Source organism: Euleptes europaea, chromosome 21 (genome assembly GCF_029931775.1).
Source record: "Euleptes europaea isolate rEulEur1 chromosome 21, rEulEur1.hap1, whole genome shotgun sequence".
Lineage (NCBI taxonomy): Eukaryota > Metazoa > Chordata > Lepidosauria > Squamata > Sphaerodactylidae > Euleptes > Euleptes europaea.
Window position 1 is genome coordinate 8835263 of NC_079332.1, and position 15602 is coordinate 8850864.

The following is a 15602-nucleotide window of genomic DNA, read 5'->3' on the forward strand; positions in this document are numbered from 1 at the left end:
TTGCCCCTTCAGAAGGTCACCACTTCATATTTCTTAACCCTTCAGTGTGCGAGGAAACTGAAGACCAAGTCCTAGGAGGAAAGGTTGAAGGAGCTGGGGATGTTTAGCCTGAAAAGGAGAAGACTGAGAGGGGATACAATAACCGTCTTCAAGTACTTGAAGGGCTTTCACATAGAGGAGGGTGTTTTCTGTTGCCCTAGAAGGTTGGACCAGAAACAATGGGTTGAAATTAAATCAAAAGAGTTTTCGTCTAGACATTAGGAAGAATTTTCTAACAGTTAGAGCGGTTCCTCGGTGGAACAGGCTTTCTTGGGAGGTGGTAAGCTCTCCTTCCCTGGAGGTTTTTAGGAAGAGGTTAGATGGCCATCTGTCAGCAATGCAGGTTCTATAACCTTAAGCAGATGATGAGAGGGAGGGCATCTTGGACATCTTCTGGGCATGTAGTGGGGGTCACTGGGGGTGGGGGGGGAAGGTAGTTGTGAATTTCCTGCATTGTGCAGGGGGTTGGACTAGATGACCCTGGTGGTCCTTTCCAACTCTGTGATTCTATGATTCTATCAACTTACAAAGGGGTGCGTGAATGATCCTTCCAACTCTGCAGAACAAGGATCATTCACTCACCCCTCTCTGTAAGTTCATAGAATCATAGAGTTGGAAGGGACCACCAATGCTAACTGAATTATGTTATGGGTCCTAAAAATCATTATAGTTCACGGGGCTAATCAGTATGAGAAAATAGCACAGGTTCATTTTGTACAGGAGAGGAGGATTATCCGGGTTGTGGGGGGAGTTGAACACATGAAGCTGCCTTCTACTGAATCAGACCCTTGGTCCATCAAAGTCAATATTGTCTACTCAGACTGGCAGCAGCTGTCCAGGGTCTCAGGTGGAGGTCTTCCATATCACCTACTTGCCTAGTCCCTTTAACTAGAGATGCCGGGGATTGAACCAGGGACCTTCTGCATGCCAAGCAGAGGCTCTACCACTGAGCCAAAGCCCTTCTCTTGTACTTCCAATGTTTTCAAGTTTTGGAATTGTAAGCCACCTTGAGTCAGAAGGGTAAAGTCGTCTATAAATAATGTAGTTAATCAATTAATTCATTACATCAAATTGGGGATATTTGGGTCGAAAGGACCTGTCGAGCAATTCACGGATGGCTCTCATAATGGGACTTTGGGGGAAGGTGCGTGCATGAGTCCCTCCCCCCAACAAAGCAAAGAGTCTATTTTCAGAATTGTGGATTATTTCCCCAGGTATGCACCTCAGATAACTGGCGGGGGAAGAGACTTCCTACATATCTATTTTTGATAGCGTTCCTTCACCAGCGCCTGTCCTATTTCAACCTACGCGCTGTTCTTTTTTTTAAAAAAAGAAAAAGAAACGCGCATACACCTACGTGTGTTGTGAACATCCTGCGCACCCATCCCTCCCCCTTTCCCCCCTTTAGCGAAAACAATTTTATATATTATTCCACCGAAAGTAGAATTTGGCCCGACTGCCTCTGGCTGTAACTCAGAGATATTAACTTTAAATGGTGTTTTTGGCGTTACATAAGTGTACAGGGAGAAAGCCGAAGCCCCGTACGTCTGGACGCCAGCGAAAATGCTTCTTTCCAATTATTGCGTGTCGTGGCGGGGAAGTCTGGGAAAGTGCTTCCTCTTCCCCTTGGAGCCGATATGCCTGGGTAGCAGGCTCACGTGAGGAATACGTGAACAGGCCACGCTGCGTCAGACTACTGGCGTTGGAGCCTATTTCCTTGCTTTCTTTTTTAGAAAAGAAAAGAAGCAGCTACTGCGCGTGTAGAAATTTAGCCTGCCAGGGAAGGGATGTGCCTGCCATATCATTCTGTACAAAAAACTAACCTATATCAACTAGTTCCTTGTGTCTAGGAATATTGATGAAGAAGAAGAGTTGGTTTTTATATGCCGACTTTCTCTACTACTTAAGGCAGAAGCAAACCGGCTTACAATCGCCTTCCCTTCCCCTCCCCACAACAGACACCCTGTGAGGTAGGTGGGGCTGAGAGAGTTCAGAGAAAACTGTGACTAGCCCAAGGTCACCCAGCAGGCTTCATGTGGAGAAGCGGGGGAAACAAATGCAGGTCTCCAGATTAGCCTCCGCCACTCATGTTGGAGGAGTGGGGAATCAAACCCGGTTCTCCAGATCAGAGTCCACCGCTCCAAACCACTGCTCCTAACCACTACACCATGCTGATAATTTATAACAAATCTCTTTAAATGAAATTACCCAGATTCAGGTTGCTAATTCACCAGGGACAGTTCCAATTTAGATACAATTTCAGCTGTTTTACATTTATAATTGAAACAGAAAACTTACAGATGACACATCAGAGTTAATACAGTGATAGTCCCAAACATATATACAGTACGCTAATCCAACAGGTAGTGTTACATATATTGTTCCGTGTTGTACATTCTCAAATCACAAGTCAAATAATGTATTCTAAAATAAATTCCAAATATCATAAACAGTCTTTGTGCAATAAATTCAAATTCCCAGCCTTTCAGATTTAACCAGTACTGAATGGTGAGCTTATGCAGGTTGCCATATCCACATATAGTCTTCCTTTGGACAAATTCAAACAAGTTCCTGGGTCTACGCTTGTTTCGTATAGTGACTTCTTCAGTGAGTACTCTGTAATCCTAACAAATGTATTATGTGTGAAGTCAATTCTTCATGTATTAATATTATTTAGACAAACATCAGTCAACAAGAAATTATTTTACCTTAACAAATTCCTATAAAGCTGATATCAAAATAGCTCTTTCATAACGTTGCCTTCTAAGGGGAAAAAAATTAGACTTCATATCTTTAGTACCTTCATTCCCCTTTAGGATCGTTGGTTTATACCATTCCGTACAGGCAGACGAGAGAAGCGACGGAGACTAATCTGGGGAACTGGGTTGGTTTCCCCACTCCTACACATGAAGCCAGCTGGGTGACCTTGGGCTAGTTACAGCTCTCTCAGCCCCACCTACCTCCCAGGGTGCCTGTTGTGGGGAGGGGAAGGGGTGATTGTAAGCCGGTTTGATTCTTCCTTAAGTGGTAGAGAAAGTGAGCATATAAAAACCTCTTCCTCTTCCTCTTCCTCTTCCTCTTCCTCCTCCTCCTCCTCCTCCTCCTCCTCCTCCTCCTCCTCCTCTTCTTCTTCTTCTTCTTCTTCTTCTTCTTCTTCTTCTTCTTCTTCTTCTTCTAAGCCCCATTGGGCAGACCAGAGTAGGATTCTGAGTAGATCAGCTTAGGATGCCACTGTGACTCTGGAACTCTACTGGGAAATCACGTATTACCTAAATTAATGCCTCTTTTTGGAGGCGGGTCAGCCAAGGGGGGAAAGATGAACTTCCCCCCCCCTCCCCGATGAATTAGTCACACCCCGAGTACCCGGGTTTCTGCTTCAGGGGAATGCCGCAGACCTCCGTTCTAGGAACCGCTTTCCAAAGAGCCGTAGTAATTGCCCGGGCCACGTTTTGATCTAGCCACGAGGTCACCGGTTCTCATCATGCGTTAAAAAGGCAATCAATAGAATAGATTTGTTGCAGGATGTATCGCGTACCCAAATTGTTTAATACAGACATCAGATTATTAAATAAAAGTGAAGGCTCCGTAAACTTTTCCCTTCTGGCATGGTGCGATGAGCAGGTATTCGTAATATCTTTTTTTTTTAATGCTAATATGATTAAATCTAACTTGACAAGTGCTGTACCATGAAATGCAATTGTAATATTTAAAATAAGACTTTTTTGCCGCTGATTGAATACCTACAAGCAATCGATTTCTGCGCGGGGCGCCAATAGCTCATCAGAATTCCTTCCCCCCCCTCCCCACCACAAACCGCTGGCATGCAGAAGCAGAACAGCCCCATTCAAGGGACTGCACATTCAGCAAACGCAGGGCAAATTAGAATATATTAAGAAGTGTTCCAGCACAAGATCTGTTCCTAAATTGGAGGCGAGGAGATTTTGGTGGATAGTGGTTGGATGGTGGTTGGAAGGGCACTGTGGGGAAAACAGGGAGGTTGAGGGGGTGGGGGTGGGGGAAGGAAGGAAGGCTGTATCCCAAGGGCAGATATTGGGTGTGCAGAATGGGAGTCAACCATAGATGTCGGCAACATTACAAGTGGTGTGTGTCATAATCAAGGTTGGCAACATTATGAGTGGTATGACAAAGGGGGCATTTTCTCATTCATGATCCATAAACCCCATGAACTTGAATTGTTGGGAGATCTGTGATCAGATGGTTCCCAGGGTTGTTTCTGTTTTAATAGAAGTACCATATAGAAGAAGAGGAAGCGTTGGTTTTTATATGCCGACTTTCTCTCCCACTTAAGGGAGACTCCAACCGGCTTATAATCACCTTCCCTTCCCCTCCCCACAACAGGAACCCTGTGAGGTAGGTGGGGCTGAGACAGCTCTAACAGAGCTGTAACTTGCCCAAGGTCACCCAGCTGGCTTTGTGTGTAGGAATGGGGAAACAGATCCAGTTCACCCGATTAGCCTCCGCCGCTCATATGGAGGAGTGGAGAAACACGGTTCTCCAGATTAGACTCCACCGCTACAAACCACCGCTCTTGACCACTCTGCCACGCTGGCTCTCAGGGCCTCAGTACAAAGACAGGCTTCGGGATGGGGCTGTGGGTCAGCGGAAGAGCTTCTGATTTGCATGCCGACGGTCCCAAATTCAATCCCGACCATGTCAGTTAAGGATCAGGTAGTAGGTGGTGAGAAACACCTTGACCTTAGACCCTGTAGTGCTACTGCCGGGATCAGAGGATTATCTTAGGTGCTGTGAAACACAGGCTGGATAAATGCTGCTGCAGTCATCTTGCTTGTGGGCTTCCTAGAGGCACCTGGTTGGCCACTGTGTGAACAGACTGCTGGACTTGATGGTCCTCGGTCTGATCCAGCAGGGCTGTTCTTATGAGCAGACAATACTGACTTTGAGGGACTGATGCATTGATTCGGTGTAACCCGTAGAACCCATCCAAGAAACTTGCGCATCTCACGCAACTCCTACGACTCGAGTCCAGTGGTTAATCTGGGTGTTGTACATCCTTTTCCCAGAAGCTGCGGTTACACCTGGACCCAGAACGCCACACATTTGGGGCCCCTGTTCTTTCTTTCCATACTTGCCACTTGTGAGAGAGGGAGGGGCTTCTGAGCGTGTGCGGGAGGACCGTTCCATGAAAGCTAACAGAGCCACCCGCTAGAGGGTTTGCTGAGCACAATCCGCATTAGAACAAACAAGAGGGCTGTCAGGGACTGACTTGTGTAGCTTCACCTCCAGCTGACGGTGAAATTAAACTTTGCGAAACCGGCAAGTTCCTCGCTGAGCAATCAAGTAAAATGTAATTGTTTAGCAAATTTCCATCATCCAGATGTTCAATTTCCGCTTCAGATAGTCAAACGGCAGAATGTTTAAGGTTCAGCTTATTTTATGTATCCATTTGCGGGTGTGTTTTTTTATCCTGCCCTTCCTCGGGGCAGCATCCGCGGCACCTCTCTGTTCAGTTTCCACATCCCGACAACTCTGCGGAAAAGGTTAAACTGAGAGAGAATGGCTGGGCCAAGGTCATTCAAGAAGCAGAAGGGAAGAATGGGGTTTTCAACCCAGGTGTTTGCTGCCCCGATCCAGCTCTTTAACTGCTCCGGCACGCTGGCATAATGGCCGTTTCATGGTCAAATCATGGGCTGTGGTGTGGATTTTTAACACCCCCTCGCCAAACCCCCAAGCTGTATCAGGTCTCCCTGTGGCTTGTGTTTGTTGTGTGTTAAGTGCTGTCAAGTCGCTTCCGACTCGTGGCGACCCTATGAATCAAAGTCCTCCAAAATGTCCTGTCTTTGACAGCCTTGCTCAGATCTTGCAAATTGAGGGCTGTGGCTTCCTTTATTGAGTCCATCTCTTGCTGGGTCTTCCTCTTTTCCTGCTGCCCTCAACTTTTCCTAGCATGACGGTCTTTTCCAGTTACTCTTGTCTTCTCATAATGTGACCAAAATACGATAGCCTCAGTTTAGTCATTTTGGCTTCTAGGGTCAGTTCAGGCTTGATTTGATCTAGAACCCACTGATTTGTTTTTTTGGCAGTCCAGGGTATCCGTAACACTCTCCTCCAACACCACATTTCAAAGGAATCTACTTTCTTCCTATCAGCTTTCTTCATTGTCCAGCTTTCACACCCATACATAGTAATAGGGAATACGATGGCATGAATTAACCTGATCCTAGTGGCCAGTGACACATCCTTACACTTAAGGATCTTTTCTAGCTCCTTCATGGCTGCCCTTCCCAGTCTCAGTCTCCTTCTGATTTCCTGGCTGCAGTCTCCCTTTTGGTTGATGATGGAACCAAGGAATAGAAAGTCGTCAACAATTTCAATTTCCTCACTGTCAACCTTAAAGTTGTGTAATTCTCCTGTAGCCATTACCTTTGTCTTTAAGTTGTTTACCAGTTCAAAAATGCATGGAAAATCTAATCACGGGCCTCCACCGGTGTGTCCCTTAAACCCTGCGCGCGTGGGTGGATTTTGGTCGAGCTGACACTCTCAGCAGAATATTCGAGGTTGTGGGAACCTCCGTGTTCGGCTCAAATTTAAAACTGAAATTGCAGAAGGCTCTGGTGGTGATTGGCAGGCACGACTGAGTCTGGAGAAAAAGTTAGCTGGCTTTTGAATCAAAGGCTTGGCTCTTCCCTACATGGATTTTTCCAATCCCTAGTGGAAACGAGAAAATCGATTCTACCCAGTTACAAATGTTTTCTGGGCAGGGGGCGGGGAGACCAGTTATACAACACAAAGGCGTTCCTCCTTCCACCAAAATACTTTGAAATGCAGTCCTTGTTGACATGCCTCCATCACAGAAAGGCCAGCCCTGGAGACCATTCCTGAGACTCAACGTTCAGCCAACAGCAGGAAGTATTTGAGCACATAGGACATGCATACAATATGTGCACTTGATAGGTTTCTGGATTTTTTTTTACTCTGTTCTAGAATGCTGTAGCTATTTGTACAAGAAGGAGAGAGGTACAGCTAAGATCCTTCCCAGGAATGCTTTCACTTATTTTTATGTAACAATTCTTTGTTAGCTGACTTCAGTTTTCCTCTGAAAAAGAAAAGTGTATCCTGCCACTGTGTTCAGCTAAGCATGAAGCCTTCCTCCATTCAGAGGAGTCGTTGTATGACTCTTTCCGTAGAGAAATATCCTTGAATTAGGGGAAGGTACTTAGCCCCTAGGAATAAATTTGGATTACTCTATGGTAGCAGGTGTTCTGCCTGCTACTTTTTGTTAATATGTTTTCTGTGTCAACCACATTGCTGTTCTTTTGACCATAAAGAGCATGGGCTGGTTCAAACATTCTTAAAAGTGTAATCCTAAGAAGAATCATAGAATCGTAGAGTTGCAAGGGACCACCAGGGTCATCTAGTCCAACCCCCTCCACAATGCAGGAAATTCACAGCTACCTCCCCTACACACACACCCAGTGACCCCTACTCCATGCCCAGAAGATGGCCAAGGTGCCCTCCCTCTCATCATCTGCTTAAGGTCACAGAATCAGCCTTGCTGACAGATGGTCATCTAACCTCTTCTTAAAAACCTCCAGGGAAGTAGAGCTCACCACCTCCCGAGGAAGTTGTTCCACTGAGGAACCGCTCTGTTAGAAAATTCTTCCTAATGTCTAGACGGAAACTCTTTTGGTTTAATTTCAAGTCATTGGTTTTGGTCCGACCTCTAGGTGAGTTGCCCCCTACTAAGTCCTTAGGCATCAGTGGGTTTAGAAGGGTGTAACAAAAGGGTACTACAAAACCCTCCACGTGGAATGAAACTATCGATGTAGGAGGAAACATCTGACTCGGCATAGCCACGTTGACAGATGCCAGTTCCTTGTGCCGATTGATGCCAGCATGGTGGGTAAAATAAAAATTGGCTGTCATGTGTATGCAAAATGAGCCCATGAAGTGACGCCTGCCACTGTTTCTCTGGGTGGACTGTTATGTCCTGCACGCAGCTGTGAACACTGTAGCAGTAATTTTAGCAGTAATTTAAATCAAGAAATGGTCACCTTTTTAGTTGGCATCCCACGCACACTCACGGAGCAACCGGACTCTCTGAATGCAGCGCCCCTCATTTCCAAGTGAGCATATGTACATGAACACATGAAGCTACCTCCCTCTGTATCACAGATTATGATTAAAACTCTTAAATACTAGTCTGATTCAGTTGGAGGGATTTTCTAACTGTTCAAAGGTTCTCACCCTTCTTAATAACCAGGACCCTAAAATCATAGAAATTGTGGCTAATTTTTTTTGTTGGTGCGATGGCAATTCGCTCTTCCTTTTAATAAGTTATGTTATGTCCTTACTGTACTTGGATGAATGTTGGATATGCCAATAAAGGTATCTGAACTGAAATGAATGAAGCTACCTTCTACTGAATCAGACCCTTGGTCCATCAAAGTCAGTATTGTCTACTCAGACCACCAGCGGCTCTCCAGGGTCTCAGGCAGAGGTCTTTCACATCACCTACTTGCCTGGCCCCTTTAACTGGAGATGCCAGGGATTGAATTTGGGACCTTCTGCATGCCAAGCGGATGCTCTTCCACTGAGCCAGCCTGTTTGAACTAGAATGCAGTTTTAATGACAGAGTTAATGGTGTTCATATCTCTCTTCCCCCCTCCCCTTTATTGGGGAATATGGGACATCTGTAAACAAGAATTCGCCAGCTCTGTTTCTTTTCTTGCCTCCGAAAGTCTGTGCCTGGTGACAGCCCGTGACAGACAGGCAGTCACAAGGAATTCTTTGGGGCCCCTCGTTGCTTCTTCTTAGCCTTCATCTCTGATATGTGATTTAATTAGAAGTTTAATCATTTTGGGGACCTCCTCGAGAGTCCTTTAAAGGTCTTTCAAACAGGGAAGCGTTCGCGCACTTAACTTGCAGCGCAAACACAAAAAGGGAGGCGGAGAATCGCTGCCGAAAGATTTCCCTGGGTGTACAAACAGGAGAGCAGAAAATAAGGAAGTGGAAATCGACTCGGTTTTAAAGATGACACACATTTGGGGGGGGGGTCATTTTGCATACCCCTGTGCAGAGATCTGTGTGAGCAGCTGACTTATGGTGACCCCAAAGGGTTTTCATCGCAAGAGACGTTCAGGGGCGGTTGGCCATTGCCTGCCTCTGCATAGTGACCCTGGACTTCCTTGGTGGTCTCCCATCCAACTGCTAGCCAGGGCACACCCTATTTATCTTCCGAGATCTGGCGAGATTGGGCTGGCCTGGCCTATCCAGGTCAGGGCTCATGGATGTCCCCGACCGAATGCATGAACACATGAAGCTGCCTTCTACTGAATCAGGCCATCGGTCCATCAAAGTCAGCATTGTCTACTCAGACTGGCCGCGGCTCTGCAGGGTTTCCAGCCGAGGCTTTCCGGCTCCCGCACAGAGCGGGTTCTGCTCCCTCTTTTGGTGCATTAGTAAGTCACAGGCTGGGAGGTCACTTCCCCAGCCCAAAACCTTAAGCTTTCTTTCGTCAGAGCAATACGGCATTCGCTTTATGCAGCAGAATCCACTTCCCCTTTGGAACCTCTGCACCGCCGTGTTTGAATGTAAAAAATTCTGCAGCTCTGATTCTGTGATTTGCCTGTTTTCTGGGCAGCCACGCGCAAATCTCTTAATCCTAATACATACTTGGCTTCTTAAATGATTCAGTAGATCCTCTGATGTCTTTCTACTGCGGTCGGTATATTGAGGAAAGCAATTCCAACCAACAGGTTAGCCGAGTATTTATTTATTTTTTTAAGTGGGAGTTTCTCTCTCTCTCTCTCTCTCTTTCTCTCTTTGCATATTACTTCTTTGTCTCCATGACCGGAGGATACGAGGCAGTTCGGCTCATTTAACTACCTCGCGAATGCAGGGTTTTGGTTTTTGGGTTTTGTTTTTCCCGAGGATGTGAAATATCTCCTGCCAAAAGAGCAGCACACACGGAAGGAGGGGGGGGGATATAAAATCAACAATAAAACAGCAAGCCAGACTTTTAAAATGTGAGCAGCCATAAAGAGGAGGGTGTTTCTCCCCCACCACCACCCTGTCCTGTTTCCCTCCCCCAAAGAAATGAATAAATACAGTTTAGTTCTGCAGATGTGTGCTTAAAGGCGAACGTGGCATAAATAAGGTTTCTGCCGCCTTCTTTTGTGTGCAAACATAACCAGGGTTGCTCTCCCTGTTTTGACACTTATCACACAATTTCTTAATTATAAAAGCTGTGTGCAACAGATGAAGCCGCGCTCGTGGGGGGGGGGAATTAAATTGGATATGCAGTTCCAATTTAGTATACTACATTTAAAACAGTGGTGTTTTTAAACTGCGCCAGTTTGGAAGGTTTCTAGAAAGTGCGAGTCTTTGTTTAATGAAAGCTCCCCCCCCCCCACATTTTGAACTTTGGAGAGTTCACCATATATAAATGGAAAGCAATAAAGCGGATTTTATACACTGCCACGTAAAGCATATTTTGGAGTTGAAATGTGGATTTCATTAAAGTTGAGGCCAAAACACTTAGCGCAGCCTGAATTTTTGCCATCCTTTATGCTTTTAACTGCCAACTGCTACTGTATTAAACCATGCCGAGAAAAAGAGGGGAATGTTAAACGTTCCGTGTAGCTTTACGAATCCGGAGAGATTCCAGCACCAGGTGTGAAAACGATGGTGCCCCTCCTTAGTCTGGGCTGGAGAATGCCTGCTGTTGAGATAACTTGTCCTCAGAGCGAGCCAGGACTATGTCGGAGTCCCAAGCGACAAATCACTTGTGTCTAGTAGACCCAGGGTCACCGAGATGGAGGAACTAGTGGAACCTGGTCGCCCTGCACATCCACAGACCTGGGCCAGTCCTGTGAATTGTTTTCATACAACGGAGAAGGCACGTGTATGGGCCTTGACTTCCACTGTTCTTGTGTTACATGCCATCAAGTCGCTTCCGACTCATGGCAACCCTATGAATCAAAGTCCTCCAAAATGTCTTATCTTAGACAGCCTTGCTCAGGTCTTGCAAATTGAGGGCTGTGGCTTCCTTTATTGAGTCCATCCATCTCTTGTTGGGTCTTCCTCTTTTCCTGCTGCCCTCAACTTTTCCTAGCATGACGGTCTTTTCCAGTGACTCTTGTCTTCTCATACAATAGCCTCAGTTTAGTCATTTTGGGTTCTAGGGTCAGTTCAGGCTTGATTTGATCTTTTACCCACTGATTTGGTGTGTGTTTTTGGCAGTCCACGGTATCCCTAACATTCTCCTCCAATTCCACATTTCAAAGGAATCTACTTTCTTCCTACCAGCTTTCTTCAAAGTCCAGCTTTCACACCCATACATAGTAATAGGGAATACGATGGCATGAATTAACTTGATCTTGGTGGCCAGCGACACATCCTTACACTTCAGGATCTTTTCTAGCTCCTTCATGGCTTCCCTTCCCAGTCTCAGCCTCCTTCGGATTTCTTGGCTGCAGTCTCCCTTTCGGCTGATGATGGAGCCAAGCAATAGAAAGTCTTCAACCATTTCAATTTCCTCATTGTCAACCTTAAAGTTGTATAATTCTCCTGACTTCCATTACAGGCATGTTATTGAATGGCTCCTGGGCAGTGAAATAAGTCTGAAGTCACCAGTAAGAAATATTACCAAAGCTCATGGTTCTTAATTAAGTACTAGCCATTAGCACTAAGAGAAAATGCTATGAATATTAATTTGAGGCTGTGGAACGTCTATCATTGGTAATTGGAAGTAGTGGGGGGTTCTCCATAACATCTGTTTTAGAACCCAAGGTAGCCTACGAATCTTTCAGATACACTGCACCTGGAATTCGTCCCTTCTTTCTTTCATTAGTGCCGTTTCCATCCCCTCTTGGTCAAGTTTTGCATTCCAGAAATTGCTATTGGAACTTTCCATCTTGGGTTAAATCCACCATGTTTGCTCGAGCAGGTGGGGGTTGGGAGGGGAGGCAGTTGGCAGGCCTGGAAGAAGAGGAAGGAGGAGAGGATGTCTCTGCTTCATTTTCGGCAACGAATGTGAAGGCATGGGGTAGGGGGATCTCTGCAGAGGAACCTGACTACCTCTCCTCACTTTAAAATTGGGTTTCCCAATAGCTGACCATTTCAGTTTTAATGCATTGCTAAGGATGTGGCACCCTCCTCTTTCAGGATAGTTGGCTCCTGTTGGAGTCAGACAGGAGGAGGGCTCAGCTCGGGGCCAGGCTCCCGTTCTGCAGGCCCCGGATGGAGTCGAGAGGAGTAGGTGACCATTGCGCCAGGCAGGATGACGAAGAGAAGAAAATAAGGCCGCACCTGTATTTGACCTTTCAGATCCCAACGTGTTTTGGGATGAGCTTCGTCAGGGGGGTCTCCGTCAGAACCTTCCACACCGGACAAATCGGGACAAAGCTCACAAGTCTTTCACCCTCCGACAGTTTCCCCTTTCCTCGTGCTGGGATTTTCCCATTTAAAATTAACGCGTTTTAATGTCGCTTTAGCATCAGTTGTGTCTAAATGGCGCGGCAATGATGGATAATGTGTTGGTGGCATGAAAAAAAATTGTGTAAAAATGTCATCAGAGATGTACAAGAACCAGCAGTTATGGCGATGAAAATAAGAAGAACCGAAACCACTGCTGATAGAGCCATAGGGCACATCCATGTCAGGTCACCCCTGGCTTTTGTAGACCTTAGGCAGGAATTCCTGTTGCTGCATTAAGTGTCGTTGTGGTTAACAGAAGCAGCGAATGCTAACAAACTCAGGCATTGAAGATGAGAGAAATTATGCATTTATTGAATTTGTATCTTGATTGTCTAGTCACAAATTGCCTCGCTCAAATTCAATATGCAGATGATGTACGTCGGCTGAATGAGTCTGTGTGAGAATGCCAGCGCTATTGTGAATGGGTCGGGTGACCTGTAGCCAATGCGGTGTAGTGGTTAAAGTGTCATATTTGGATCTGGGGAGACCCAGGTTCGAATCCCCACTCTGGGTGGGTGACCTTGGGTCAGTCACCCACATTCAGTGCCCAGAAGCAACATCACGGGAAGGCCTCGGCCTCTAGGCCCTGTTGTTGGCCTTCCAGAGTAAGGCCTTCTTATGTCCATAACCTATTTCAGAGAGCCAGGTGTAGTGGTTAAGAGCGGTGGTTTGGAGCGGTGGACTCTGATCTGGAGAATCGGGTTCGATTCCCCGCTCCTCCACATGAGCGGCGGAGGCTAATCCGGTGAACTGGATTTGTTTCCCCCACTCCTCCACACGAAGCCAGCTGGGAGCCCTTGGGCAAGTTACAGCTCTGTTAGAGCTCTCTCAGCCCCACCTACCTCCCAGGGTGTCTGTTGTGGGGAGGGGAAGGGAAGGTGATTGTGAGCTGGTTATATTCTTCCTTAAGTGGTAGAGAAAGTCGGCATATAGAAACCAACTTTTCCTCCTCCTCCTCTTCCTCTTCCTCTTCCTCCTCCTCCTCCTCCTCCTCTTCTTCTTCTTCTGACAAAATGGAGTATGAGTTTCAGTGGGTCCCTGCTGTGAAGAAAAACAACGTGGGAATGTAGTAAATAAGTAAATCTGCAGACCAACCTTAACTGTCTTAACCTTCCTTTTTTGTCCTTTGTTTCTTCCCTTCCTTTGCAGGGTAATCAGGAAGCGACAGCCCCTCCTGACACAATGGCTCAGCCTTACGCCTCGGCTCAGTTCGCTCCCCCTCAGAACGGCATCCCGGCAGAATACACCGCGCCCCATCCCCACCCCACCCCAGATTACGCCGGCCAGACGACAGTCCCAGAGCACACGTTAAACATGTACCCACCGGCCCAGACGCACTCCGAACCAAACGCAAGCGACGCCAATGCACAGACTGTCTCAGGCACAGCCACAGTAAGTATGGGGGTTCTCCCCCCCCCTCAAATGTTCAAAGATATCTATTTGCAAACCTGGGAAACTGGTATGATGAGGGTAGAGGCAAAGGTCTGCTTATCCTCTCTCTACATATGGTTTAGGATGAATCTTAATCCTAGGGGCCTTTTGCCACTGGTACGGAGTGACTCCTTTAGGTCAAGATGGGTCATTGCTATAGGGGATAAACTAAATAGTTTCGGACTTGCTCCGTCAGCACTTTTGCAAATGGGTATGGACCAAGCTAGACTAACTATAAATGAAAGAGTCAAAGACACTGAGCGTCAAACGGATCTCTTGAGATCCCCTGCATTTATAGCACCTCAACATTCAAGGTATATTCGACCACCAGCTTCATATTTATACTCCCTGGAAAGGAACACACATAGGAGGGCCTATACACTGGCCAGATGTGCAGCCCTACCGTCTGCCATATTAGAAGGGAGATTTAAGAAGATCCCCAGGGTGGAGAGACTTTGCCCACGTGGCACAGGGAGCTGGAAACCATTGAGCATGCATTTTTTAGATGTCTCCTCTACAAGGCAGCCCGCTTCAGTGTGATTGACCCTTTGATTCGGGAAATGGGCTCTGGTGATGAGGGTGAATGAACCCAAAGGTTTCTGCTGGGAGACAGCTCCCCAATCACCACCCAGGTGGCAAAATACTGCGCCGTAGCAATGAAGCTACGTCGACTTAATGTACATCCTTAATCTGTGGAAATCTGTGGAAATCACATTGGGTGATTCCCAATTTTGTTGGCCTTGGCTGTAAACATCTACTCTGTATGGTCAGTTTCTGTTTTACCTGTTTTATCTGGCATACTGGCCGCAAATAACATTCATTCATTCATTCATTCATTTACAAACCTGAGTTAAAATCTCAGTATGAGCTCTTCAGGTGGGATGCTCTGTCTGTCCTGAGCCAAGACGTCGCTTTAATCTGTTGGCCAACTGGAACTCGTGTTGACCTTTGGTGCAGGAGCAAATATTTGCAAAGGTTCCGTAAAAATAATTTTTAAAAAAATCTTGTGAACATTTCCACACTAAAGTTTTAGGATGTCCGATTCTGAATGCGCAAAACGTAATTTCTCCGATTCAATGTGAGATTTGATTGCAAAGTTCCAATGCTGTACATCTCTGCTCATCTCTTGTTCCTGTGTTTGATGGATATTGCCTTGAGATGGGGTGATTGACTGGTGAGGTGAGAACAGCATGTACTTCATAGACACTGGCCAATACGAGTTAAGTCTTTACCTGGTTCCCAAGGGACTGGCACTAGGGAAGCCAGCTGGTACTTGACCATGATAAAAATAAATAGCCTCTCCTCTTGAGAGGATCACCGTACATAACGACTTTAAATACATATCGCATTTCCAGACAAAGATATTTGAGACGGTCAACACTCACAGAGGAGAATTTGAGAAGAGGATTTGCGGGAACAAATTTGGTTTAGGCATTGTTCTTTGTTTGTTTGTTCCGAAGCAAACAGAAAGAACAATATTACGCACCAGGGGATTCTGGTAGTTGAATTCTCTCTAATGAGCTATTTATTTTTATCATTGTTAAGCCATGGTACCTTTCAGTTTGCTTGGATATCCTGCTTCTTTGTTTTTTTTGAAAAAGGTAGGGAGCACGGCTGTCATATTTTTCTCTTTCCCGACAGTCATTATATTTTATGCTTCTATCAAGTTCCTG

The 15602-nt window shown here is 46.1% G+C and overlaps 1 protein-coding gene across 20 annotated transcripts in view; it reads left to right on the plus strand.

Moving 5' to 3' along the window:
* RBFOX1 (RNA binding fox-1 homolog 1) overlaps positions 1–15602 on the plus strand; it is a 1240357-nt gene that overhangs the window by 1097513 nt on the left and 127242 nt on the right. For all 20 annotated transcript variants that reach the window (XM_056866488.1, XM_056866489.1, XM_056866490.1 and 17 more), the window contains one exon: positions 13648–13890. In XM_056866488.1, the coding sequence (XP_056722466.1) occupies positions 13648–13890 (243 nt within the window). The remainder of the gene's footprint in view (positions 1–13647; positions 13891–15602) is intronic.